The 27,141-nt window shown below is 40.5% G+C and overlaps 2 protein-coding genes across 2 annotated transcripts; both read right to left on the bottom strand.

Annotated features, from left to right (window-relative positions):
* Positions 1-15,128: 15,128 nt before the first annotated feature.
* Positions 15,129-16,067, bottom strand: LOC137192068 (olfactory receptor 6N2-like). The gene has a single exon (XM_067602604.1). It carries the CDS (start codon positions 16,065-16,067, stop codon positions 15,129-15,131), a length of 939 nt encoding a protein of 312 aa, XP_067458705.1.
* Positions 16,068-24,972: 8,905 nt separating this feature from the next.
* On the bottom strand, positions 24,973-25,899 carry LOC137192067 (olfactory receptor 11A1-like). Its single transcript, XM_067602603.1, has one exon. The coding sequence runs from the start codon at positions 25,897-25,899 to the stop codon at positions 24,973-24,975; it is 927 nt and encodes a 308-aa protein (XP_067458704.1).
* Positions 25,900-27,141: the final 1,242 nt, after the last annotated feature.

Genomic DNA, 27,141 nt, shown 5'->3' with positions numbered 1-27,141 from the left:
AAAAAGCCAACTCAACACATCAGCATTGGACAACCAAAACAAATCAGGGTTTTTTAATTCTATCTTTTCAAACAGACTATTCCTCAAGTCATTGTACAAAGGGCAATGAAATACAAAATGAAATTCATCCTCAACAATACCAAGATCACAAAAAACACATTATATAAAATGGACTCATCATCTGACCTGCTCCACAGACACATGAACATATTCCAAGACTCCAAAGAGTCTGCTTTTTGTTCATGGCAATAGAGCTCGGAGAGAAACTGCTCTGGAAGTCTAGAGATGAGGACAAAGGGGAACAGTTCAGCCCAGACTTACATACGATGGTAATTCCTGCGCTTGAAGACTGAGACTGTGACACTCAGTTGAAATCCCAGAGTGAGCGATGAAGTTCTGATAGAAAAGATGAGTGAGGCTACCAGTCAGTGTTAGTGTTAGTGGCAGTTTAACTACTAGTTTAACTACATTTCTCAGTAGCGTGGTGGTAGTGTCGCTGTTTTCTGAGTAAAATTGCGTTATCATTAGCAAAGCTCTTTTATTGATATAGAGGTGTGGTAATGTCCACATGAGCTACATTTTCCAATCAAGCATTTCTGAAGCTCAAGCGCAGTGGAGCTTTCTGCTGCAGTCTGAAATAAAACTGCTGAGGATCAATATGTGACACCACCGCCAAACGCAGACGAACTGTGTATGTGTAGCCAAAGGAAGCACTTCCGTATGACGTTGACATCATGTACCAATCCTTGGGCTGTTGCCTACGATGTCTCTGCTGCAAGAATACATACACACCAGCTGGAATTTACCTGATGGCAACATGGCAGAGAGAACCTGCAACAATGAGGAAAGAGAGGAATTGATCCCGAAGAAGTCCCCATGGCCGTACCTTGACAAATACGAGAGTTTAACCGAAACAGCAAAGAAAAATGATGTGTTTAGGTGCTTACTGTCCAATCCAAATAAGAAACTGCTCTCAACTTCATCTAACACTAATTTAAGAACACACATTTGGGTGATTCCCGAAAATGCACACAATTCAGCACTCCAGAAGAGTAGAGAGGACATCTCTGAGAGAGATTCACTCATCTCCTCCCTCAGAGAAAGTGTCCAAAGCAAGAGCATGCAGGCCGACACCATCGAACGCTTCTGGAAGGAGGAGTGTATCAAGGTCACAGCCAGATGTCATGCAGAAAAAGCCATACTGTTAGCTTCTGCCCAGCTGAGAGAGGAGGCACTTCTGCACAGCCAGAAGATGGAACAAAAAGAACATGGAAACAAGTGGATGAAAGAAGAGAACCCACAAGAAAATGAGGACAAGAAACATAAGAAAGCAAGACAAAAACGGGAGAAGGAGGAAAAGAAACAAAGAGCAAAAGAAGAGAAGAAGAAAGAAAAAGAGGAGAAAATGGAAAAGCGGAGGCCGAACAACAAGCAGAACCCCTTCACCTCTCCACCCTTCCTCATAGGAAGCAGCTACATGTAAACATACACACAACACGGATGCAATGCAAACAGGAACTGCTAATAGAGAACTCAGCATACATTTAATGGTGTAAATTAGCCAAAATGTAAACTAATATTGGCTGAAAACTGGGAGAAAAGACAATACCAGTCCAGACCTGTAATTGATGTTACAACAGCCCATTTCATGAGCTTTTATTGGGTCTTTCTCTCCTAATGGTTTTATGTTTTTCTGTCCACATTGGTTCCCAAAAGGCCAATACGGTATGATAGTGTTAGCATTTTTCCATGTCATTGTTCCAACAGTGATTTAAAAGACATGTTTCTGACCTGTCACCCACATTACAAGTCACTCAGAAAAATCTGCCACTGGTGGTGAACTTATATTCAAGTTTCAAGATCCAACACTGAATTATTATTATCATTAGGGACCGAGCCCAAAAGGCAGAGGACTACTAACTAAATTAAAGCTGCGAGCAGCGTTGGACTCATATGAATTTTGTGATTTTGGGAAAACATTTTCAACTTTTGTTTGCAACAATTTATCTAACCAATTTATATTAAAATCTCCAAAAAGAGAGATTGAGAGCGACAATTTGGCAGTTTAAGCAATTAATCTAAATCATGATAAAAAGAGATGTCATGTGATGGTGAATTGTACAGGATTACAATGTTAAAATTCATATTGGAGGACAATACTACATTTAAGGCTAAAAATCCTAAAGGTGTGTCCAGTTTGATTTCATTGCATTTAAAAGTGTCTCTGACATAGAACAATACTCCCCCTCCCCTGCCAGATGATCTATCCTTTCTGTAACAACCATAGCTGGGAACATCAGTCATGCTGGTTGCAATATTACCGTTAAGCCAGGTTTCACTCAGAGCTAGGAAGTCTAGATTAGAGTCTGTCAGAAGATGATGAATTTGATCTCCTTTTGATATGATACTCCGAATGTTCAGGTGTCCACCCAGAATACCTTTAGGTTTTGACATAGAGTCCCATATCACCTTTGCATGATTTACAGTCTGGAAAAATCTAAATTCATTTTGTTTTCATGCTGATCAAATACCTCTTTCATAGTGTAGTTTATGAATCCTGTTTTTTGCACGCATCACGCGCTCTGGTGCCTTGGATCGCCTGTATAAGTATGGCTGTTCACGCTCACCAGACAGTTCATGTCCCTCTGATTGGAAACCCGTGTCGACAGGTGCACTGAGGTCTTGCTGGCCAGTCGCAACATGAAGCGCGTCTGGCACAAGCACCTCGGGCAGGCCCAGCAGTGAGTCCGTCCCCCCCAGGCAATCCACGCACAGCCCCAGGTTGCGCCGCTCCAACCAAGCCCACCGCCCCGGCAAAGGATGCTGCTCCAGTGAGGCCCGTGTCTAGCTGCCCTCCGGTCAGTCCACCCGCTGGTACATGCTCCAGTGAGTGGTTTGTTGATGGGCCAGGGTTTAATTGTACATCGCCGGATAATAAGATCAGGATCAGTAGTATACTGGGAAAATGCCATTTTCCTCCTCTACGAGTGTTTTGTTTGTTTGATGTGCCGAGGGCATGTCCATTTTGTGATCGAGTAGATTACAAAGTATCTATGTCCGAGGAAATTCAATCTTGGGCACCTGGCAGGACTTGGTTAAGGCTACTGGGTAGCGGCTTCACGGGGCAGCCAGCCAGGATGGACCACCATCAGCAGCCATGTACCAGAAGGCCACGTATCTCATCCTACAAAGAGCCCAGATCGACAGCTTCCCAGACAATTACGCCCTCCTGCGAGCAGGTAAGCCAGTGCCTGCTTCCAGTCATCTTATCACCTTATCCCCTGAGTTTGATACAGCTTCAGGACTTATCAGAGTGGGTGGCAGGCTGCACCGGGCAGAGGAGCTCGACCCCTCAGCAGTTCATCCGGTTATATTGGACCCTCACCACCAAGTTACAATGCAGCTGATCAGAGACTTTGACTTCGTGCCGAAAATGGAGAGCTAAGCCTTCAGCACCATTCATGGCTGATTTGCCATCCACACGTCTCTGCCTATTCAAACCACCATTCCACTCTACTGGCATGGACTGTTTCGGTCCCTTTCAGATGAAAATAGGATGCCGGACAGAGAAGCGGTGGGGCCTCCTTTTCAAATGTCTTATGAGCCGAGCTGTGTATCTGGACCTTCTGACTGCTCTTTACTCTGATGCCTTCCTCATGGCTCTCCGGAGGTTCACTGCTCGCTGTGGTACCCCTACCAAACTTTATTCAGATCAGGGCACCAACTTTCATGGGGCTGAAAGGGAGTTGGCCACAGTCTTCGCAGAAATGCACCCCAGAGATGCTCCTCGCTAAACACCACCGGATTGAGTTCCACTTTAATCCACTGGCTGCACCACACTTCGAGGGAGCATTGGGCCATCATTGGATCTCAGATAGTCATGGAGAAGGTCCGTCAGACACTCCTAATAGAGGTTGTAGGCATCTTGAGTTTGAAGCCTTTCGGCTACGTCTCCTCATTGCTGACCTGGATCCTATTACACTAAATCACTTTCTCATTGGGCAGCCTGGTAGCTTTCTACTACTCCCGTGGTCTACCCACAGTCAGAATACTTGAGCAGAAGGCGCTGGAGGCAGAGACAGACCCTGACCAACCACTTCTGGTCTACGTTTTACCTACAAGTATTACCTACCAAGTCTACAACCATGGCAGAAATGGCAGGCGGCAACAGATGACGTCACTGTGAACACTGTCGTCATGCTAGCCGATCCTCAACTGCCGTGGGCTCTCTGGTCTATCGGCCGTGTCGTCAAGGTGATTCCCAGCCCAGAGTAGATCAGAGCAGCAGAGGTGAGGGTTGGGGATAAAATTTACACACGCCCTGTCACACAACTTATTATACTCCCTGAACTCCCTGATGACAGCACCCCAGCCTAACCATATATCTCTGCCGGCTCTGCAGGAAGCACATTTGCTACACAACTGTGGGGGTGGCTGTAATAAAGTCTGAGACTGGTTAGGTGGACTTCTCCCCTGGTGACACGCACATGTGCACCAACCAAAGCTTGAATCCTCAACTTAAACTCTGGAAGAAGAAGAAGAACTCTTGAAACTGGACCTCTACCTGCTTACTGAGAGCAATACTGCAAAGTCAAAGATAAGTCCGCCTAAAGACTCTCTCAGAGCTGCCTGAAATGGCTTGACTCCTTCAACAACACACCTACGAAGACATGCCCACAGTCCAGGCTCTGTCCCTGCAACATCGTTGGTGACGCTACACCAAACAATGATGGACTTGTCAAGATGATGCCTCTACCACAATAAACACCTGCCTGCCAACAGTAGAGCATAACATGGCTTTGTGATCAAGGGTTGATGTCAAATAATGTCAAAGATAATGTAAAAGATAATTTATTTAGAGAAGTTGAATTAGCTTTCCCTCAACATTCCCCATTGCAATACATTAAGCCTCGAGTCACACACCTCAAGCCATTCTTGCTGAGTAATTTCTTTATTATTTTTATTACCATTTCAAGACCTTATTTATTTATTTATTTATTTATTTATTTATTTTACTTTCTTTTTATTCATTATTTTCTTTATTGTCTTGTGCTTTATCATGTATCCTCAAAACGTTTAGCTATTAATAAATGTCTTCATTTGTCCTAAAAGTGTTTGGTTGTTTCTTTGAGCTGCAGTAAACAGAGGTCACTGTTTGGGACAAGAATTTGCAATTATGAGATGGATTCATTGATTAAATTGAACAAGGGTTAGTGCTCCGTCCTGGCACTAACAAATCGTAACCAAAAAGGAGGTGGTACCCACAATAACAAGGTAATTCAATAATGAAGTATCAATACTCCAACACTTAGCTCAAAACACTTTCCAAGTAGCTTGCCCAACACTGCTGCTAGTCAAGCCATCAAGCATCAGTCAAGCCACCTAAATTTGAACAGTCAGGCCACCTAGAACACTCAGGTGCCTCTGAGAAGTGAAATAGACACAAATGATGAAACAGAGACAAAAGGGGTTGTGACAGTCTCCACAAAGAAAAACAAAACAAGGACAGTGTAAAGGGCCTGATCCAGAGTCTGCTAAGCTTGTTGAGGGCCTCAAGGTGGATGTTCTTGTGTGTGTGTGTGTGTGTGTGTAGAGATGGTTCAGTGAGACACTAGAGGAAACAAAGTCAGGCCCAGTACAGATTCACAGGCATCACCAGCTGCAACATGGGCTAGAGGATGTCAGGTATATCAAGAAGCTCAGGTCAATGACATGTACTGTAGACACTGCTAGTCCATTTTGGACTCCCTTTGTTTCACTGGCGCCATGCCTTGTTATCAGGCTTCAAGACTGCATGCAGGCCTGCCTTTGTCTCATGCACATGGAATATGAGGCCCAATAGTGTCATCTAAAGGCCTTTGTGGTGAAAAGTTATCAAAATCTTAAGTTTTCAGTGAATGCCCTTGACGTGGCAATGTGTCAAATTTCAATGTTTTGCCATGAAACAGGAAGTTGTTGTAACTCGAAAGTATATCATCCAATCTGCACCAAATTTATCATGCTTGATGAGGGTTCTCACCTGAACACATCTATGTGTCAATATTGAGTCATACTCACAGCATCACCTACTGGCAATAGGAAGTTGTCTAATATTCAGGAAAATGTATATCCATATCTGCTGCCCTCTAGTGAATGCTGCATCATGTTGCTCCTCAATAACAGCACTTTGACTGCATTGCGTCCCGATGTGTACAAAGGTGCAAGGGCCCAATCATTGCTGCTTGCAGCTTTAAGTCCTCTTCCTCTTCTTCTCTTTTCTCCCAACATAATTGCACATATGTCAGAAGTCGTGAAAAATTTAATATTTTATGGGTCTTGGGCATGAGTGTGGCAAAATGGCTCAAGGGCGCCCATACAAAATTTGAAACTAAAAGAACATACCCACCCTTAAATTTGACATAGATGAATGAAATTTGGTAGGCACATGTGTCTTGTCCAGATGCACAAAAAATTCTCTTAGAACTATACTCTAAGTACACCAAGAAGTCAGCCATTTTGAATTTAACAGAATGTATTTAATACAATAATCTCAAAATCAACATGGTATAATTAATTAAAATAGAAGAAAAGACATTACTTATATTGAATGATTTCAAAGGTTCTATATGTAGAATTGTGAAGCAATTCCATGTTTTAATAGTTTTTTATTGCCAATGAGTGAATTTGTAGTAATGTAACGTAAAAAATAAGACCTTCCCCAACTGTCTTGGTTGCTTGTAACAGCCTGTGGACTGATTTCTATGTGAAGGCCCGAGCTGGATTTTCCACAAAAATTCAATGGAAGTCACGTTTTTGCACACTTCTGAGTGCCTTGCCTCTCACTCGCTAACGTCAACAAACGACCAGCATAACAACACAACAACACAACAAAAACGGTGCTAGAAACACCCTACAGATATTAGCTCTCCAGCTAATGAAACAGCTAGCTGCCTCCATCAACCAATACACATTTCAGAACAAAAAACAGACATCACCTGCAATACAGCTTATTTAACAGCCACAAGTGTCACTAATAGGAGGGAATTTCTGATTCCTACTCATAAAACCTTTAAGTAGTGATAAATAGTTTCAAGTTTAAGTTTCAAGTTTATTTTGTTTATATAACACTTTAAAAGCAAACAGGTTTTGCACCAAAGTGCTTCACAAAGACGGGCGTATGTATACACATATAAGCATAAAGACATATATGTGCATAACAGATAGTTGTGAAAAATAGAGCAAGAGTAAAATCGAAACACGTTTACGCACAAATTAAAACCCAAAAATCTGTAAAAAAAAATCTATAAAACTTTCTATAAAGTTTTATAGAAATAAAACAGATTAAAAACAGTTAAAAGTCAGAGAATAATGTGAGTCTTAAGGTGCATCTTAAAAGCATCAGACTCAGCCTGTCTAATGGTCTCTGGCAGGCTATTCCAGAGCCAAGGAGCCACTACAGAAGAAGCCCTGTCCCCGGCGGAATTTTGAAGTTTATCCTGTAATGAACGGGGAGCCACTGTAAGGATGCAAGGATAGGGGTGATGTGGTCTCATTTCTTGGACCTTGTTAATAAGTGGGCAGCAGCATTTTGGATAAGTTGTAAATGAGAAATGGTAGCCTGAGAGATGCCTAGGCACAGGAAATTACAGTAGTCCAGCCTGGATGATATTAGTGCATGAATAATTCTTTCTAGGTCAGATTGTGAGAGGAAATGCCTAATTTTGGAAATGGTTCTGAGTTAGAATAAGCTGGACCTGACAATGGAATTTACCTGTTTGCTGAAATTTTGGTCACTATCAAGTATAACACCCAGGTTCTTAGCATGTGGTCTGATGTAGGTGGTGAGCTGATTGAGGTTCTGGGTAATAGCAGTGGTATGATGTGGGGGGCCAAAGAGTATGATCTCTGTCTTGTCCTCATTTAATTGAAGGAAGTTATGAGCCAACCAGTCTTTAATGTCTTGGAGACAGTTTTGTAATTTTGTTACATCAGCCTGATTTCGGGATTTGACGAGGAGGTAGATTTGAGTATCATCTGCGTAACAGTGAAAAGAGATGTTATGAGTTTGGATGATTCTTCCTAATGGGAGCATGTAAAGACAGAAAAGAAGACCTAAAACTGAACCCTGCGAAACCCCACATGAAATATTTGCAGGTGTGGAGGATGAGCTGCTGATGGAAACAGTGAATTGTCTGTTTGAAATGTAAGAGTGGAACCAATCAAAGGCAGATCCAAAGAGGCTGACCCAGCGTTGCAAGTGATCCAGGAGAATTGTGTGGTCAACAGTGTCAAAGGCTGCACTGAGATCTAGAAGAATTAAGATGGAGCATTTACCGGCATCCACAGCACAGACGAGGTCATTAGTCACTCTTAGTAGAGCTGTCTCTGTGCTGTGGTGTTTGCGGAACCCAGACTGGAATTTCTCAAAAATATTGTTTTGGTTTAAAAAGGACAGAATCTGATTAAAAACAATCTTTTCTAAAACCTTAGATAAAAAAAGGAAGCTTAGAAATTGGCCTAAAACGGTTTGGAATAGCCGGGTCAAGACCAGGCTTCTTAAGGAGTGGCTGAACTATGGCATGTTTAAAACAAGACAGGACTGTGTCTGTGGCTAGAGAACTGTTAAAAATCATCACTCTGCAAGGACCAACTGCTCCAAATGACTGTTTTAGGAGCTTTGTTGGAATTATATCAAGCTGACAGCTAGTGGGCTTCATGCCTGCAATTATGCGACCAAGCAGGGGTAAACAGACAGGGTGGAAATTATTAAAAACAGAAGGGTCCTCAATAGCCAGTGAGAAATTTTTGATAGGGTGTGAAATATTTGACCTAATGCTGTCAATTTTGTTTATAAAGAAGTCCTTAAACTGCTCACAGCTGATTTGGGAGGAATTGGGTGCAGCAAGCAGAGGGGTTAACGAAAGAGTTCATGGTGCTAAACAGGATGCTGGAGTTATGACTGCTCTTGGTGATGATATCTGAAAGGTTTTTTGCTTTGGCATCTTTAACAGAGGATTGGTATTTAATGAGAAGGTCTTTATAGATTTCATAGGAGACATGTAGTGGAGCGCGTGGATTCGTTCAGCCAGGGGTCAAGGGGCAATAGAGTCTAGGATAGACAGACAAGACTTATGGAAAAGATCTATTAGTTCATTTATGTTTAAACAGGTAGAGGAGGATTCAATAACTGGAACTGTGGAATCAGCACTAGAAACAGGATGGATGTGATAGAGTTGATTATATGGGAGCGAGTTGCTGAGTGTCAGATAAAATAACCTTATGGTCAGACACACAGGTGTCATGTAGAACACAATCGCTAAGTGCAAGCCCAAAGAAAAGGACTAAGTCCAGAGTATGATTTTTAACATGTGTTGGGCAGGTCACAGATTGCACTAGGTTAGAAGAGTCAATAACATACAAAAAATCTGTAGCCAATGTATTGGTAGGACAGCAGACATGAATATTAAAATCACCTAAAATTAAAAGCCTGTCATATCTTGACATGACAACAGAAAGGAGCTCAGAAAATTCACTAAGAAAGGCTCTGTTCTGATTTGGTGGTCTACAGACTATAACACACAATACAGGTAATTTACCATTAGTACAAAACCCAGAGATTCAAAACTAGGGAAAGCACCGAAGGAAGCAGGAGAGCAAGTTAAAATATTCCAAAAGATTACGGCAACACCACCACCGCGACCAGAAAGTCTTGGGTGATGGAGATATTCATAACCTGGGGACATGGCTTCTACTAGTGCAATGATATCTGTATTTAGCCACGTTTCCGTGACGAAAAACATATCCAGCTTATTAGAGGAGTTAATGTCTTGACATATAAATGTTTTATTTGATAGGGACCTCACATTCAGTAGGGCAACTCTTGTTGGGGTTTGAAGAGGTAAACTGCTCTCTGGGCTGTTATAAAAATAAGTTGGGCAGGAGGGGGAGCCAGTGGCACAGACTGGTGGTGAAGGAGGTAAAGGAGAAGATAATGGGGGCGAAGAGAAACAATTAATCATAATGTTTTCCTCCGACTGCCTGTTGCTAATCCTGACAGGGATTTTAAAAGTGTCATTTGATGGTCCGAGTCCAGTAGAAAGTGTACCGCTGTAAGCGGTAGAACAATTATGGTAGGGACCAGGACCAGGGGAATATCAATGACTGACATGGTCAGCACTTGACCGGTGGGTGGACATGGGAGCATGAGGATGGTTGATGTTGTTAGCCAGGTTGGCAAAAAGTGTACGCATGCCAGCATTGTTCTGATGGAGACCATCTGCTCTGAAAAGATGTCCATGTTCCCAGAAGAGATTGAAATTGTCAGTGAAGTGAACACTGTTGGAGTCGCATGCAGACGAGAGCCAGGTGTTGAGGCTGAGCAGTCTACTGAAATGCCCCACTCCGCAGCCGAAAGAGGGAGTTGGTCCTGATATGTAGATACTACTACAGGACTGTTTAAGGACGTTGAAAAGATGGGTGAAGTCCTGTTTTAACAGTTCGGACTGCTGTTTTTTATATTTCATTCATACCCACATGTATACAATTTTATTGACTTCAGAGTAGAATTTTATCATGTCTGGGACTTTATCATGTCCTGCACGGTTGCACTAGGGAAAAAGAGAGTATGAGCTCTGTTGATTCTCACATTTCTAACAAGCGAGTCACCAATAATGAGCGTGGATGGACGAGTCAACACCAGTGAGACTGTGAGTAGCACTGGTGTAAAAAGAGGTATGGAGCAGCGGGCCCTGGTGAGATAAGAGTGCTCTGGTATGGCTGGTGGTGGGTTCGGAGGTGATAGAGAGCAGTGGGACCCACGGAAAGGCAGGGGAGAAAGAGGAGGAGGCTAGGATTTGGCAGCCAGAGGAGGGAAATTATGCAGGTCGAGGATGTCATATCTGTTCTCCAGCTGGATGTTATGATGAGGAGGAGCACGAGAGGGACGCCTCCCTCGCCTGTTGCAAGCACTGATCAGGGACCAGGGCTCGTGATGGGATGCAGTGGAGCTGACCAGGGCTTTAGGCTTAGCCCAGGAATCATCAGGGACAGTGACCAGAGAAGGATCATCAGCAACAGTACAGCGAATGGTGACATCAAACTCGGGAGGAGAGGCAATTTCAGTGGCCTCAACGGCAGGGCAGGGAGCAGCAACCTCAGGCACTCGGGCACAGTTGTGCACGACTGAAGATGATGGTGTCCATAAGCATCTCAGCGTCCTGGATCTGGCACAGCATTGATATTCTTCCTTCCAGCTCTGCAGTCTTATCGGCGAGGCTTGTGCAGCTGATACAGCCAGATGGGGAGGTGAGTGGATCCATGGAGGGGGGATGAGGTGGCTGGGGAACAGAAATAAGAAAGGGGGCCAGTACAGGGCTAAAAGTGCATAGAGGTTTAGCAACTAGTTGTGGATGGTAACAACCGCTGACAGGGAGGTCACGGGCACTTACACGCAGGGGCTCTGACCCAGAGCAGCAAGCAGGAAAACTTACCTACACAGGTCCAACAAGTGGACTCTGCAGCTGCAGAGATTAGGCTTTAGTTTGCAGACTGTAGCTCGTCTTGACCTGGTATCTGCGGTCCCATTTGTGATAGTTAGCCCCATGACTAAAAACTTTCACCTTGATCAAAATATATAGGTAAAACAGTATCTAAATTATTATTAATTAATTATTAATTATTATTATTAATATAAATTATTCACAGGTAGTGATGGGCAGTGCGTGCGCACCTTACTTCACAGTGCCAGATGTCCTTGGGACATATCTGCAGACTGATGTAATGTTTCTCTGTGGATACACCATGTACACTCGACTTCCTCCTGGCTGAGTGGGTCGCTGTGCGGCTGTAGAGCCGACTGATCACTCCTTCATTGTTTCAGCTATTCCCCACTCTGGTGAACTCCCGGGTGAGCAGTGTATGAGGAGAGATGTAAGTCAGCTGCATGATCCTGTCTGGGGCTTTAATGTTCCAGAAGACCATAAAATATGGTCCATGGCTGAAAAAGTCATGCTGTCACTTTTTCCGTCTCTTGGAGTAGGTAAAGTGATGCCGAGGATGGAGACTATGAACTACAGGTTCTCTGGGTTCGTAAACACCATGCTGGCTATGTGGCGGGCTGAACGAGAGGAGTTGTGAGGCCTTAGGACAGTTGCCCTTCAGAACCGCATTGTGTTAGATCAGCTCACTGCAGCCACTGGAGGTGTGTGTGCACTCGTAGGTGCCGCATGCTGCACATACATTCCTGCTAATGATGACGAGGGAGGAACCATTCAGCAGGCAATTGCTTATCTGACCTCATTGCGTGATGCTGTTGATCATGATTCAAAATTTGGCAGGTCCTGGTTCATAACCGGTCCATGGTATGCTGTCTTTTTCAAATTGTTAGCTCCAATCACTCCATTTCTGATTCTGATCCTTGTAATTGCTTGTTGCATCATTCCCATTATCAAGGCACTGATCAAGAAGACTGTGGCTATAGTCATGCACCGGGAAGCGAGATACCAAGAGCAAATTCTACTTCTGGATCTGTGATGTAATGTTACAAAAGAAGGATTCTTTATGACGTTAATATTGAAAATCGTGAGAAGTGATATTGACTGATGATTCTGATGGAAATGTTGTGACCTACAAATGTAATGTATTTAACCATTTAATACAATTATGTTGTATGTTATAATCGAAAATGTCGTAATTATTGATGAAGGCATTATTAATCATTATTAATCATTAGTAATTAATTACTAACTTAGAGATAGCTACTGTTAGTTGATTTCATTATGATTGTAGTATTTAATCATGATCAACAGCATCACGCAATGAGGTCAGATTAGCAATTGCCTGCTGAATGGTTCCTCCCTCGTCATCATTAGCAGGAATGTATGTGCAGCATGAGGCACCTATGAGTGCACACACACGTCCAGTGGCTGCAGTGACCTGATTCAACATGTGTGCAAACACGAGAGAAGAAAATCCCATGGCCCACCATAGCAGAGGCTCCTCACTCCCGCTATGCAGGGAAGAAATTACCCAAAGCCAAATGTGCCGCATGGCAACATCAGAACCTCAAAACAAGTCAGAGTATCCTGGAAAGGAAATCCATATTCCAGTAAGAAAATCTGCTGCTGAAAATCAATTTCAGTTTGATATTCTGCCTATAAATCAATTTAACTGAAAGGTTGGTGACAAATCTTAAGCATGAATAATACTCTCTCTCAACCATACCCACGTCACCCCAAAACCCCAAATATAAAAGATATGAAAAGATGGAAGAAATGACCTCTCTCTACTATCTACATTTGCAGATTTGTCCTTTCATTATAAATAAAATGACCACAACATGGTCAAGGACATGAGGGCACATGAGGGCACAACTCACCATTGTGGTGATCTTTTCATAGTTAAAAGTTTGAATGCTATTTTAGTTTAATTCGATTGGTTATGATATTCTGGATATAATATGGAATATTTATGTCCCTGTATGATTCTAACATTATCAGGATTCTGATGGTCTGGGCAGGAGAGTCTTTGACTCCTCAACATCCCAGACAATCCCTGTCATCTCTGTACTGAGGTGGAGGGACTCTCAGTAGCCTATCTGACTTTTATTTATGGATGTTTTTTAATGTCATATATTTACTGTATATTATACAACTTGCAGTGCACACTTGGCCCACAACAGGCCTGTATTTAAAAATATATAAACACAATTTAGTTATTAGCTGAATAGCTCTGTGTTAAAAATATAATTTACATCTTTCCTTTGATTTCCTTTATTTTGTAGAGTGCACTATAGTATTTTGTATAATACCTACAGAAGATTCTATTTCAAATCTGCTTTTGCATGAACATTTGGAAGGGATTTAGAGAAAAACCTCAATTCTCTCAATCGGTAGCTGCACTTTAGAAGTGTGGTTCACCTGCAAAATATTACCAAAAAGATACACTGACTCAATCATATCATTAACTGAATCTGTTGCAGCTTATTTATTTTGTAGCTCCATACTTTATACTCCTTTAAGAGGCCATGCAGTCACTTTTTCAACAGAGCACAGGTGGGCCCAATTTTTTGACAGCTGTCATTCAGCATCAAATAACTGGCTCTATAGCCAATACCTACCAAAACATATAAATACTGTGCATCCACATTAGGCTCATAAAGATTTGTTAAAAGTGTAAAATCAGTTTGGAAATTCACTCAAATCCATGAATTATTGGCTAATGCTTTACTTGGCCTCTGTTTGCATGCTTTCAGGCCAGTGAGCTACATGCTAAGGGTCTGTGGTTCCCTCTGTGTGTGTACTGCAGCTGCACACTGCACATAAACTGCTGACAGTTACATACATGATAATGAAATAATTATTTAACAGCAGTGGCTGTGGTTTATTTTATTATTTTTATTTTTTGCCATTAATTAAAACTAAATTTTGATTCAGATGGCACAAACTTAGGGCACCAGTTTATTGTAAGTAAAAAAACATTACTAGTTTGAATACACTATTTCTAAATGAGCACCTAAAACACAATAATGGAATAAAGAATGATCTGTGCAACACAGGCATGTGCTCTTTTGTTCAAGGCTGTTAAAATCTAAAAGATTAGCCCAGAGATGTAGTCTATTTTCAACATTTAAAATGTTCACCTTCAGTTTATGGCTATTATAAATGTAATCAATAAACCAGACATTCACATATGACATCCATATATGATGTTAATAAGAATAACATAAAACCATATCTTTACAAGGGTCTTTTTTCTGTTATTAATTTAAGAGCTGTGTTTTGGATCATATCTATTTTAGGTATATTTGCATGTATATAGCCGTTAAAAGTTTGGACACACCTTCCAATTCCAATTAATTCCAATTCCATAAGCAACAATGTCAGAAAATACTCATAATTTAGATTTAGTTGTCTACATAAGGATTATGGGTTGTGCCTTTAAAGACAAAATTAAAAGGAAACTTGATCACATGGTAGAACAAAAATGTGTTGGATTTTTTAATGATGTCAGAACATTGATCAGTCATTAAACTGTTGAAGTTCATTATAGTCTATTGAGCGCATTTGTCTTAGAAAAAATAATCAAATTTGAACTATCCTACATTATTATTATTATTACAGAAGAAATGTCATTTGTTTGTACATTTGTTTTCAGTGTTCATATATCAGATCTTTGGCTTGACAGAACAACTTCTTGAGTTCTTTAGAAATTTCTTTCATTTTTAGTCCATACATTATTGGATTAAAGAGAGGATGATACATTACTATTTGTAATGTCATTATTAAACGTACAGTTTTTGGAAAATCTGATTCCAGCTGAATTGTAATGACATCATATGCACATAAACAGGAGAAGTTAATTAAAACAATCAGATGGGGTAAACAGGTCTGTGCAGCTTTTTTCCTGACTTCTCTACCACTTCGATAGGATATAATAAATATCCTTGTGTATGTAAAAAGTATGAAGAGCACAGGGAGAAGTGCAACATTAAGCAAAATTACCATATCGTGTATAATTTGTGCTCTTGAGACCACACATCGAAGTTTGTAAACTGTATTATTACAAAAAATTGCTTTCAAAGTAAAGCTACACAGTTTTTTATTGGCACTCAATCCAACTGGCACTGCAACCTGAGAGGCAGGCAGAAGCCAAGCTAAAACCAAGAAAATACTGACAGTAGATTTTCTCATGATAATTGGATATTGCAGAGGTTTGCATATAGACACATACCTGTCATAAGCCATAGCTGACAACAGTAAAAATTCTGAACCGCCTAAAGAGTAAAACATATGAAATTGGAAGAGACAGGCTGAATAAGATATGATCTGTTTTTCAGACAAAAAGTCAATCAAAAGCTTTGGGTAGATAGCAGTGCTCAAAAGAACAGAGTTGACTAACAAAGCTGCAATAAAAATGTACATAGGCTCATGAAGGTTTTGCTGTGTCCAGATAAGGTACACAATGGTGGAATTACTACAGATTATTAGAATATATACAGTAAAAATAATCAAAAAATAAACATATCTGTACTTGTCCACTTCTACATGCCCACCAAGAGTTATATATGTTACATTTAATTCATCATCCATTAAGGTTGTCAAAAACTATACAAATAAAAGAGACAGATTTTTAGATAAAGTATTAACTGAGAATAGAACTGTCAGTGAAATATTTCACCTGCACTGGAGAGTCTCCACAGATACTTGACTTTGAAACACACTTAGAGTGTGCTCATCTCCAGAATTTAGAAAGTGAACCGTTTGAGTCTGTGAAATGTTTTTTTTTATCAGATTGCTTCACTCTCCATGGATCTCATTAAACTCGCAGGGCTTCCTGAGCCCTGATGCGCATACCACATAACCGCAATGTACCTGATGTGATTCCACCCGGAGACCTTTGTTGCATGTCATACCCCTCTCTCCCCCCTTGTTTCCTGTGTGTTCTCTCTACTATCATCTATCCAAAAAAAAGACAAAAATGCTCCACTGTAACACATAACAGTAATGTAATTACTTTTTTCAGTAACATGTAGTGTAAGATTACATTTTGAAATTCTGTAATTACATTACTAATCTCAGTAACGCTCTGTAATGCTTTTACGCTTGGGTTTTGGCATGCTCGCTGTCTTACCGGGATTAATGGAGGGTTGATATCAGTGTGGTCTCTGCGATCAGCTGAAAGTGTTCTCATGATGTGTTCTCATATGTGCTGCAGCTGCTTGCATACCAGTGCTGTTGTTTATTTTGCGCAAACAATTAATATATGACAATTAATCCATTTAAACTCCACAGTTCTACTCCTCCTCTGCATATTTGAAAAGTCCTCATTTATGCTTTTAAGTATATACAATATCCTTAAATAAACAGATACAAAATCATGCTTGGAAATTTGCTGATAAGTGTTTGAAATGCGCACAAGTTATCCACACTATGCCAGCTGTGTGTAAAGTAAGCAGGACTCTTTTAAAATGTTTTCACCAACATGTTTTATTTGTTCACAGCTTATAGGATGTTGATGTATGCCTACTCTGTTTAGGAAGGAGTGCGCATGGCACAGGACGTCCTGTTATCAGAAGCTGCTTTACACACTGATTATATGGATACACGTCCATGCACAGAACTGCATACTGCACGTATTTTGATATTTGACTGTAAGTTGCAGAACTGAAAACTCATTGTAATGATCCTCTTGACACAACTGAAAAGATATTTTGATTTTCTAACCTGAATTTGAACTTTTATTTAACAAAAATGTCTGGAAAGAATTGTTACTTCAAATTATTTTATTGTTAAACTTGGAATCTGTGAGTAACAGCTTTCCAGTCTGATGTTTAGAAAATGCAGAACATGAATTACTGTAGATCCTGACGGATCCTGTCACCTCGTTTGAAGATTTAACCCTTTTACCATCAACAAGATGCGTTTGAATGATTTATTAAGAAAAACAATTGATGTACATGGTTCTTCTGCTTGCTGACTGCATTGTGGGGGAGCTTATGGAGAATCCACCGTAGCATCCAGGCAACAACGGACCCCCCAAAACCTCCAGTTACCTAAGATAAAATTGAGCAGATCTGAGATCTTTGAGATCTGAATGAGTGTAGCAATGATACAAGAGCCCATGAGTTGTATGAAGTGCTTTGGAATGCCATTATGGGAGGCTGAAGTGGCGGCTCTGATCCTGAAGGAGTGACAGCGAAATGTGGAAATGCTGGTGGAGCCAGAAATGAGTAGCCACTTGTCCAGATTCAAGATGAAGAGAGGATCTGTCAATGATAAACTCTGGGATTCGGAAATTGCAAGTATTTTGTGTTGGTATCAGAAGAACTCAGCAGAAATGGAACTTTGAAGTAAAATTGGGTATGGCTGACTGGATTGATCGGTTTTAGTTTGTTTGAGGTGGTCAAGTCAATTTTATTTAAATTGCACCAAATCACTACTAAGTTATCTCATGACGCGTTACATGTAGAGCAGGTCAAGACCATACTCCTAATTGACAGAGACCCAACATTCCCCCATGAGCAAGCATTTGGCGACAACAGCAAGGAAAAACTCCCCTTAAACGGGAAGAAACCTCGAACAGAACCAGGCTCTAGGTGGGCAGCCATCTGCCTTGAGTGGTTGGGTTGAGAGAAAGAGAGAGATGGTGTCATCTGAGAAATAAGATAAACCTGAAAAGCAGCTTGGGTTGCAGTGAAGAGTTGAGATGGTGAATTCAGAGCATATGAGAAAATTGAAGAATGCAAGTGAGAACATGACTTCTAAATTACGAGCAGCATGAGGAATGCAATATCTGGAGCAGATGGTGTGGTTACTGAAGTGACATTTGATTAGTTGTATTATTAACCTGTAACCCAGTGCACATAATGATAAACGTTACTGATGTGATGTTAGATTAGTTGTAATAGTATTTGGCAACCTTGCACGTCTAATAGCGGACGTTACTGAAGTGACTTTAGATTAGTTGTATAATAACTATTGAATTAAGAGTGGAATTAGAACAGCACACCTAGTCAACTGATTTTAATTTTAATTGCCACATGGATGTTTTGGGCCAGGTGCCCTTCCTCAGCATGTATACTGGCAATCAAGACAATCCACAACAGGTGGACTTAATTATAAACATCCACAACTGACACAACAAGTTCATCCCGGCAGAGGGAACTACACATATGAATCACACATATAATCACAATATGAATGACTTTTTTTTTTTGATCATATTTATTAATATTTTTTTGATTGGCTTTATTATTATTATTATTATTATTATTATTATTATTATTATTATTATTATTATTATTATTATTATTGGGGAGAGGTGTCTGCTAATACATGGCTCTTTTGTAGAGGGAGACATGTCGAACGTGCTCTCTGAGTTGCTCTTTGCTCTTAATGGATTGAATGGGAGATTCCTTTAATGGACTCAGGATATTTTCTTCATGTGATTCGTACATAGTTCTCTGTGATGTGGCACATGATTGAGATTTGTTCTTTTGTTTTTTGTTTGTCTTGAACTGGACATAAGTCATTTTTTTCAATTTAATATTTTTTCAATTTCTTTCAATTTATTATTTTTTGATTATGATGATTCAAATGTGTAGCTCCCTCTGCCGGGATGAACTTGTTGTGTCAGGTGTGGATGTCTATAATTTAGTCCACCTGTTGTGGATTGTGTTGATTGCCAGTATACACACTGAGGGAGGGCACCTGGCCCGAAACGTCCGCGTGGCAATTAAAATTAAAATCAGTTGACTAGGTGTGCTGGCCTAATTCCACTCTTTATTCAATTTTAACATCTTAAGGATTCAGCACCCAGCTTTTTCGATTGTGGGTTGAGCGCATTGTATTATATAATTTGTATAGTAACTAGCAACCCAATGCACGTAACAATAGACCTTACTGAGGTGACATTAATTAATAACTGGCTACCTGGTGCCAGTAGCTATGAATATTATTAAAGAGATGTTAGATTTGTTGTATTAGTAACTGGCAACCTGGTGTCAGTATCTAAATGTTACTAAGTGATGTTAGAGGTGGATGGATGTTACTAAAGTGACGTTATAGTAAACATAGTACAAAAAGTAAGGAAATTTGTGTTTGGTAGATTATTCCTTTGTTGTAACAATGCTTCTTGGCAATAAATCTTATACTGCTGGAAAGCCTGTTTATTTCCCTTTTAAATGGTGCCACATTTGTAAGGAACATGCATTTGTGGGATGAGCAGCAGAGCTGAGTCTGTCAGTTGCGCCCATGAAAAATATGCCAATTCTTCTCTGCCAATGCCAAACAGCTTATTCTGCCATTGAATCTTGTTTGGTGTTTGCTGGATTGGCTGATTGAAGTTTGAAGAAACAAGACATACTGGCAATTTAACAGTTTATTCATTTAACAAACAGGAGCCTCAGTAGCGTGTGGAAGAACCATACACAGCCACAACAGCCTGGCACCTCCTCCTCATCCTGGTCACCAGCCTGGTCACACACTGCTGTGGGATGGCATCCCATTCTTCAACCAGCATAGGGGAGCATGAGTGGAGGTGCCCATGAGGCCGGTCTGTGCACCACTGAGTGCAGTGGCTCCGCTGTGACACTCAGCTTTGGTCTAACTGTTATATGGTGGCTGGAGAAGAACCAGTTTCAAACAAATCTTCATCCGAATGGGATGTGTTGATCTGCAGTTCATGATCCATTCAGTTCAATTCAATTTTATTTGTATAGCGCCAAATCACAACAAAAGTCATCTCAGGGCACTTTTCACATAGAGCAGGTCTAGACCGTACCCTTTAATTTACCCAACAATTCCCCCATGAGCAAGCACTTGGAGAGAGCGGTAAGGAAAATTCCCCTTTAACAGGAAGAAACCTCAAGCAGAACCCAGCTGTTGGTGGGTGGCCATCTGCTTTGACTGGTTGGGTTGAGAGAGAAAGACACAGAGAAGCAAAATAACAACAATAATAAGAAATAATAAGAAAAGTGACTGGCAACAATAGCAGCAATGGCCGGAGAAGGAGATCAACAGGACCACGAAGGCTCAGCCTGGGTCTTGGGGTCTCCTGCAAGATGAGAAAGCACAAAAAACTCCAGGGAAGAAGTGAGGTTAGTAACAAGTATTAATAGTAAATGAATGCATACAGATGGAGAGGAGGAGGAGGAGAGAGGAGCTCAGTGCATCATGGGAGAAAGCTCTGCCTCCCATTCTACTTTTGGAGACTGTTGGAACCACAAGTAAGCCTGTATTCTGGGAGCGCAGTGTTCTAGTGGGATAAGGTACTACTTCCATGGTGAGTTGACTTTTTAAAATCAAATCCCGGTGTTTGTCCAAGGTTTTGATAATGCAATCATGCAATTAGGTGTGGAGTACAGTTTGTCAAGAAATCTAAGACAAAACAGCTAATATCTGGTGGTAGCTTGAGCTTGTTTCTGAGAAGCTAGACTGAGACTGCATGCATGTGAAGTGCAGAATACAAGAGCGGAAGAGGAGGAGAGGGTTAGGTGGTATTTATAGGAATGCTGGAATCGACGTAGTTGAGGTGTGGTCCTGCTCCTGAAACTTCGCTGAATAAGCTTCAATATTAGTAAGAAAATTCCTTAAAAATAATTCAAACCCTGGGGTAGATTGTAGAAGGGGGGTTTAGAGCATCTCAGCCGTTGAGAGGCTCATAAAGCACAGGCATGTCCGCTTCATTCCTGCTCCTGAGATCACTCCTGTACACATTGGGCCTCATTCACTATATGTACATAGAAAATTATAGATCAGATGAGATCAGAGAGAGATCAGATTCATGATATGTCCACAATTTTGTTCTTACCACTGTGCTTATGTTAGTGAATCAGAATCATTCATGCACCACAGTCTCTGCAGTGCAGTCTCAAAACAAGAAACAGACACAGTAGGATATCAGTAGCCAGTGGGTAAAATGAGCCACCCCCTGTGTCTAGGTAAGGAAGTGTAGTTCACATTACTCAACCCATCTTGAACTCAAGCACATGGAAAGAGTGGTAAACAAAACAGAGCAAAAAAAGAAGATTTTTGTCATGCCAAGTGAATTCATCATGTTTGTAGAAGGACAACTGCTTGTTCTTTAATTGTGTTAACTAATCTTTGATTCCTACGAAGAAGAGAAAGACTTGCCTGGATTCCAAAGTTGATAAGAGTGGACCCTCGGCTTGCAGAGCTAACCTCTGTAACCCTCTACTCTAAGTGGGGGTTGATCAGTGATGCTCAACAGACTCAGAAAGACCTCCTAAGGAACCATCTCTGATCAACAATTTGAATTATGGCCTGAATTAAAAGCATAAACTGACCTTAAGGCCACTTGGACCAGAGAAAAACAACTTTCACCTTGGATGGAACATAGACTTTCTTATCTCACCAAAGCCATAAATTCTAACCCACATTCCTGAGGACTTTTGTGAAGCCTCTCTGCATATCTGAGCCAAACCTGAAATTCATGTAAATTCAATGTCTAATCATTTTGCAAGTTATATGTTATTTGTCATGTAAATACAAGACGAATGGTATACCTTTCACAGTTGTGTGACTATCTACTAAAGAGATATTGGACTTTGATTTGATTACCTTTGTACTACATGTAACAATACTGCCCTCTAGTGACAAGAGTTAAATTCCCTTATGTTAAGAGTTAATGAATGTTGGACCAAAAGTGATGGTGTCCATGACCTTCTCAGCCTCCTGGATCTGGCATATTCCTCCTTCCAGCTCTCCCATCTTATCAGCCAGGTGGGCACAGCTGACGGATGGGGAGATGAGTGGAGCAATTGATTGTGGATGTGGTCAAGGAGGTCACAAGCACTTAGATGCCGGACCTCTAACCTGGAGCCCAAAGCCATGATATGGTTTTAGCAGAGGTGACGGGGTTGTGCTAGCTTTGGCAGGCTGTCCGGATCAGGAAACATACAACTTAAAATACAAATGCTTGATGACTAAAATCTTTCACCTTGTTAATACATAAATAAAAACAACCAGGGTCTAAAAGTGTAGCATAAGACATGACTTATAAACTGGATAAAAATGTCAATTTATGACAGAGCTTCTGACAAGCACACACATTGCCAAAACATGCGCCTCGGTATGATGAAAATATAGCACACAACAGGAGATTGTCAGATGCATTCTAACCTGCTGGAAATACTCTGTTTGCTTTAGGCAAGGGGTGGTGCCTCAGTAGTGCGTGCAGGAGGCAGCAAAAAGTACACTGTGGTTGTAATTCAGCGTTTAAGCTTTTCACCAGAAATAAAACAGATTTTACAAGAAATCAGAGGAAGTCGTCTATCCCATTGGTACTAACTTCACAGTGAAGCATTCAGGCCCAGTCAAAACAATGAAGCTTTGCTGGCCTGCTGTGTTTATCCAGAGCCAGTCGCATGATAGAAACATCATCAACATGCCAAATCACTCGATTTGAATTCACTGGAGAATTCACTGCTTTATTCTCACATGGGCTCAATCAGACATTACTCAGACTTTGTACTAGGAAGTTGGCAGGGTAAAGTCCGGTCCAACTGATTCAGACATTTGTGACATTAGCGAGAGAGAGCAGCAGTGAGAGAGGGAATGAATTGGTAGTGTGAAAGCCGGTGAATAAGAGGAATAAAACGCTATTTTCTGATTGTTTCACAGTGGTTACAAATAAACATGCCCACAACCCCTACCCAAATCTAGCGTTGCAGAGGGCATCTCCACAAGTGCGTCCCTCCACAGGGTTGTGCGGAGGTGCACTGCAATGCCTGATTTGGTCTGAATAAGGCGTAAGACAGCCTGTCCCTCTCCCTTCCTTCCTCCCCTTCTGAAGCTGTCCATCTTTTGAAAGATGTAGCACCTTCAACCTTTGAGCTTTAGCTTTATATATGCTTTTTAACCCCCAGAATATGAATGTAAAGGATAGGTTCACAATTTTTCAAGTCTGCCTTAAAACAACAACAACAACATCAGGTGCCCATATGAACACTGAAAGAAGTTTTCCTCGCTGTAATCATTCCTCCTGTTCATACTGGATATTAAAAGATCCCCTTCAAATGTGCTTTCAATGTAAGTGATGGAGGCCAAAATCCACAGTGTGTCCACACAGTCATTTTGTGCAAAAAATGCATTGCAATTAAAAGTTGATCTGAGGCTTATATGACATTTCAGCAGTCTGAGTTAGTCATATCAAGTGGATATCTGACACATTTACAGTCTTCAAATTTCCTCTGTGTTTCTTTGGACAGGGTTTCCTGTTGAGCTGCGGTTGAAGTATAGTAACAAAAAGAGGGACTTTGGAACTCAAAAGACTGTAATATTTAAAGATATCTACTTGATTTGACCCATTTGGATAGCTAAAGCTCATATTAGCTCCAGATAAACCTTTAAATATATTTTTGCACAGAAGGAGGCTTGTGGATTTTGGCCCCCATCACTTACATTGTAAATGCATTGTAATGCATTATCAGTATGAACAGGAGGAATGAGTATGGCAAGAAAAACCTGTTTCAATGTTCATTTGGGCACCTGACTATTGCTTTAAGACAGACTTGAAAAATTGTCAACCCGTCCTTTAATGTTTTTTGTTCATTCTTCATTTCATTCCATTTTTCATTTCAGACTACTGTCATTATTACGTTGTTGGTACATTGCAGTTGTTATGCAGCCCAAACAGTGATCATGGGAAGTGGTACCTTCTGTTGAAACGTGGCTACAGTATTACTGCTGGATTGCAATACTGCTTGCTCTCAGTCCAAATCACCTACCAAACAAGAAAAATGGAAAAAACAGAAAAAACCTATTTACTCAGGGCAAATACAAATGCTTTGGGTCAAAATGGGAGTAAAGCTGTTACACAGACAGTGTAGACAGCTGATTTGATTATAATGGAAGCATATCTCGGGTGTCTGGTTGTGGTGACTAATGGAGAACCCATACCGTATAATTGTAAAATCCCCGGTCTGATTTGGATCCTGGGGACATTTGTTGCATGTCCCCTTCTCTCCCCTTGATTCCAGTGGCTGAAATACATATACAACGTAGCCCAGTATCACATCTCCATAGCTGATTATCACAGAAATGTTCTGACTGGGCTTTATTTGGTCGCATTAGCAACTGTCTTGAAACCCAGCCAAACCTTTCAAACAAGGCAAAGGAAAAAAAACAACCAAACTTTTACACATAAGGAAAATGGGAGAAACCATGGGAGAGGAAATTCAAGAGACATCCTCTCTCTACATACAGCTAGCGTGCCCATGACTGACTAACAAAGCTGCAGTTGACATTTACAAAAACATATGTTTGAATAACTGCAGAGTATTGATCATTACACTGTTAAAGCTGGAGATATTCATGACATATTGTAAAGAGGGTCTTTATAGCATAGAAACAAATCCTTATATTAAATACCCTCTAAGTATCAGAATATACACATCTCTGCATTATCACAAAAGAAATGACTATACATTAGCATCATTTACATCACTATTACTGTAATATCACTTTTAATGGATTAGATCTCTTTTGATTGACAGAACAATCTCTTGAGGTGTTTAGTAATTTCTTTCATTTTTAGTCCATAGATAATTGGATTAAAGAGAGGATGATAAAGAACAAATTGTAATGTCATTATTAAACGTGCAGTTTTTGTAAAATCAGATTCCAGTCTAACTATACTGACATCATATGCACACAAACAGGCAAAGCTGATTAAAACCAGAAGATGGGGTAAACAAGTCTGTGCAGCTTTTTTCCTGACTTGTCCACAACTTCTGTAGGATATTATAAATATCTTTGTGTATGTAAAAAGTATGAAGAGCACAGGGAAAAGTGCAATGTTCATCAGAGCAACAACACCAAATATAGATCGTGCTCTTGAATTCACACAGTGGAGATTGTAAATGGCGTTGTTACAAAAAATTCCTTTTACAGTTAGGCTACAGAGTTTCATATCAGCACTCAGTATTACTGGCACTGCAATCTGAGAAGCAGGCACAAGCCAAGCTAAAATCAGGAAAATGCTGACAGTGTTTTTTCTCATGATAGTTGGATAATGCAAAGGTTTACATATAGACACATACCTGTCATAAGCCATGGCTGACAACAATAAGAATTCTGAACCACTTAAAGAGTAAAATAGAAAAAATTGAAAGAGACAGGCTGAATAAGATATAATCTGTTTTTCAGATAAAAAGTCAATTAACATCTTTGGGTACATAGCAGTGCTTACAACAAGAGAGTTCAGTAGCAAGGCTGCAATGAAAATGTACATAGGCTCATGAAGGTTTTTGTGAATCCAGATAAGGCATATAATTGTGGAATTACAGCATATTATAAGAATGTATACTGTAAACATGATCAGAAAATAAAGATATCTGTATTTGTGCACGTCCACATGCCCACCAAAAGTTATATATGTTACATTTAATTCATAATCCATTAATGTTGTCAAAAACTAAATGTTCAGTCATAAAACGGGTAATTACATAACTAGTATGAATACATATTTAAAAAGAATTTGAATAATAATACTAACATCAAACCTGTACTGGAGTGTATTATTCATTCATAGGTTCCCGACCTTGTTTATGTTCATCTTCAAAATATAGAAAGTGAACCGTTTAAGTCTATGGAGGGTGTTTATTAGATTGCTTCACCCTCCAAGGATCTCATTAAGCTTTCCATCAAACGAACTACTAATATGTAAAGAACTTCATCACCTCAGGCCTGAACTATAGGCATTGTTTGACCTATTTTACTCAGGCATGTACCCCATTATACAAGGTTACACCATATTACATTAATGTTCATCACCATGGAAATGGGCTGATATTTTCTGCTCCACTCTTTTCCCCTAGTGCTTTTTTACTTGAGATAGAAGAAAAGTTTGTTTGTTGGGCCAGATGTATGACTCTAGAAATAGTAACAAGGAACACTTGAAGCAGTACCAAAGAACAATATTCAAAAGTCCTGTATGTGCACAAGCTTCATCAAAGTGCAATGCAATCTTTCCTCAAACTACACTAAAGATATGGTGATTTCATCAATCAATCAATCAAGTAAACTGAGATGGTGGCACTCTGGGTATGGGGAGGAGAAACCCATGTTCAGCAGTGTATGCCATTCAGGTACAGACGACGAGAACTGCGAAAGTGGAAGCAGCATGTTAGCAAAGCAGCAGCACTTTCAGTCCTTTATTTGTGTCTACAGGCGCAGAACTGAGTATAGGTCATCCACATTTCAGCAATGCTCAGAGCTCAACACAATCACTATAGTTATATAAAGAAAGAAAATAGACTTGAAGCTTAAAAATATGCTTCGGGTTGCATGTGTGAAGTGCAAGCTCATACACGGGATGTGTAGACACCTGTATTGGTACCGTCAGATTAAAAAACACATCTGAAACGAAAGGTTCTCAGGAACACCACAAAATGTTGATGACTGAAATAGTAGGACAGAACCTACTGTCCATGAATCACATCAGAGATGCATTGATGAAACCATGACACAAGAGGTGAGAGATACTAAGCAGTAACCCCAATGAGAAAACAAGTTTTCCAGTGGATCAGCTGTTGGCTGACTGGTGGAAGGATTAAAAGGCAGTGGTATTTGCAATGCTTCGAATCTAAGCCCAGTCATATGAGCCACTGCTGAACCCTTCTCATGTTAAGGAACACCAGAA

This window comes from Thunnus thynnus, chromosome 11 (assembly GCF_963924715.1).
Source record: "Thunnus thynnus chromosome 11, fThuThy2.1, whole genome shotgun sequence".
NCBI lineage: Eukaryota > Metazoa > Chordata > Actinopteri > Scombriformes > Scombridae > Thunnus > Thunnus thynnus.
The sequence above is the reverse complement of the archived record's forward strand: the minus strand, read 5'-3'. Positions and strand labels throughout refer to the sequence as shown.

Coding starts and splice junctions, on each gene's coding strand:
- LOC137192068 (XM_067602604.1), bottom strand. CDS start 16,067: ATGGATGATGAATTAAATGTAACATATATAACTCTTGGTGGGCATGTA.
- LOC137192067 (XM_067602603.1), bottom strand. CDS start 25,899: ATGGATTATGAATTAAATGTAACATATATAACTTTTGGTGGGCATGTG.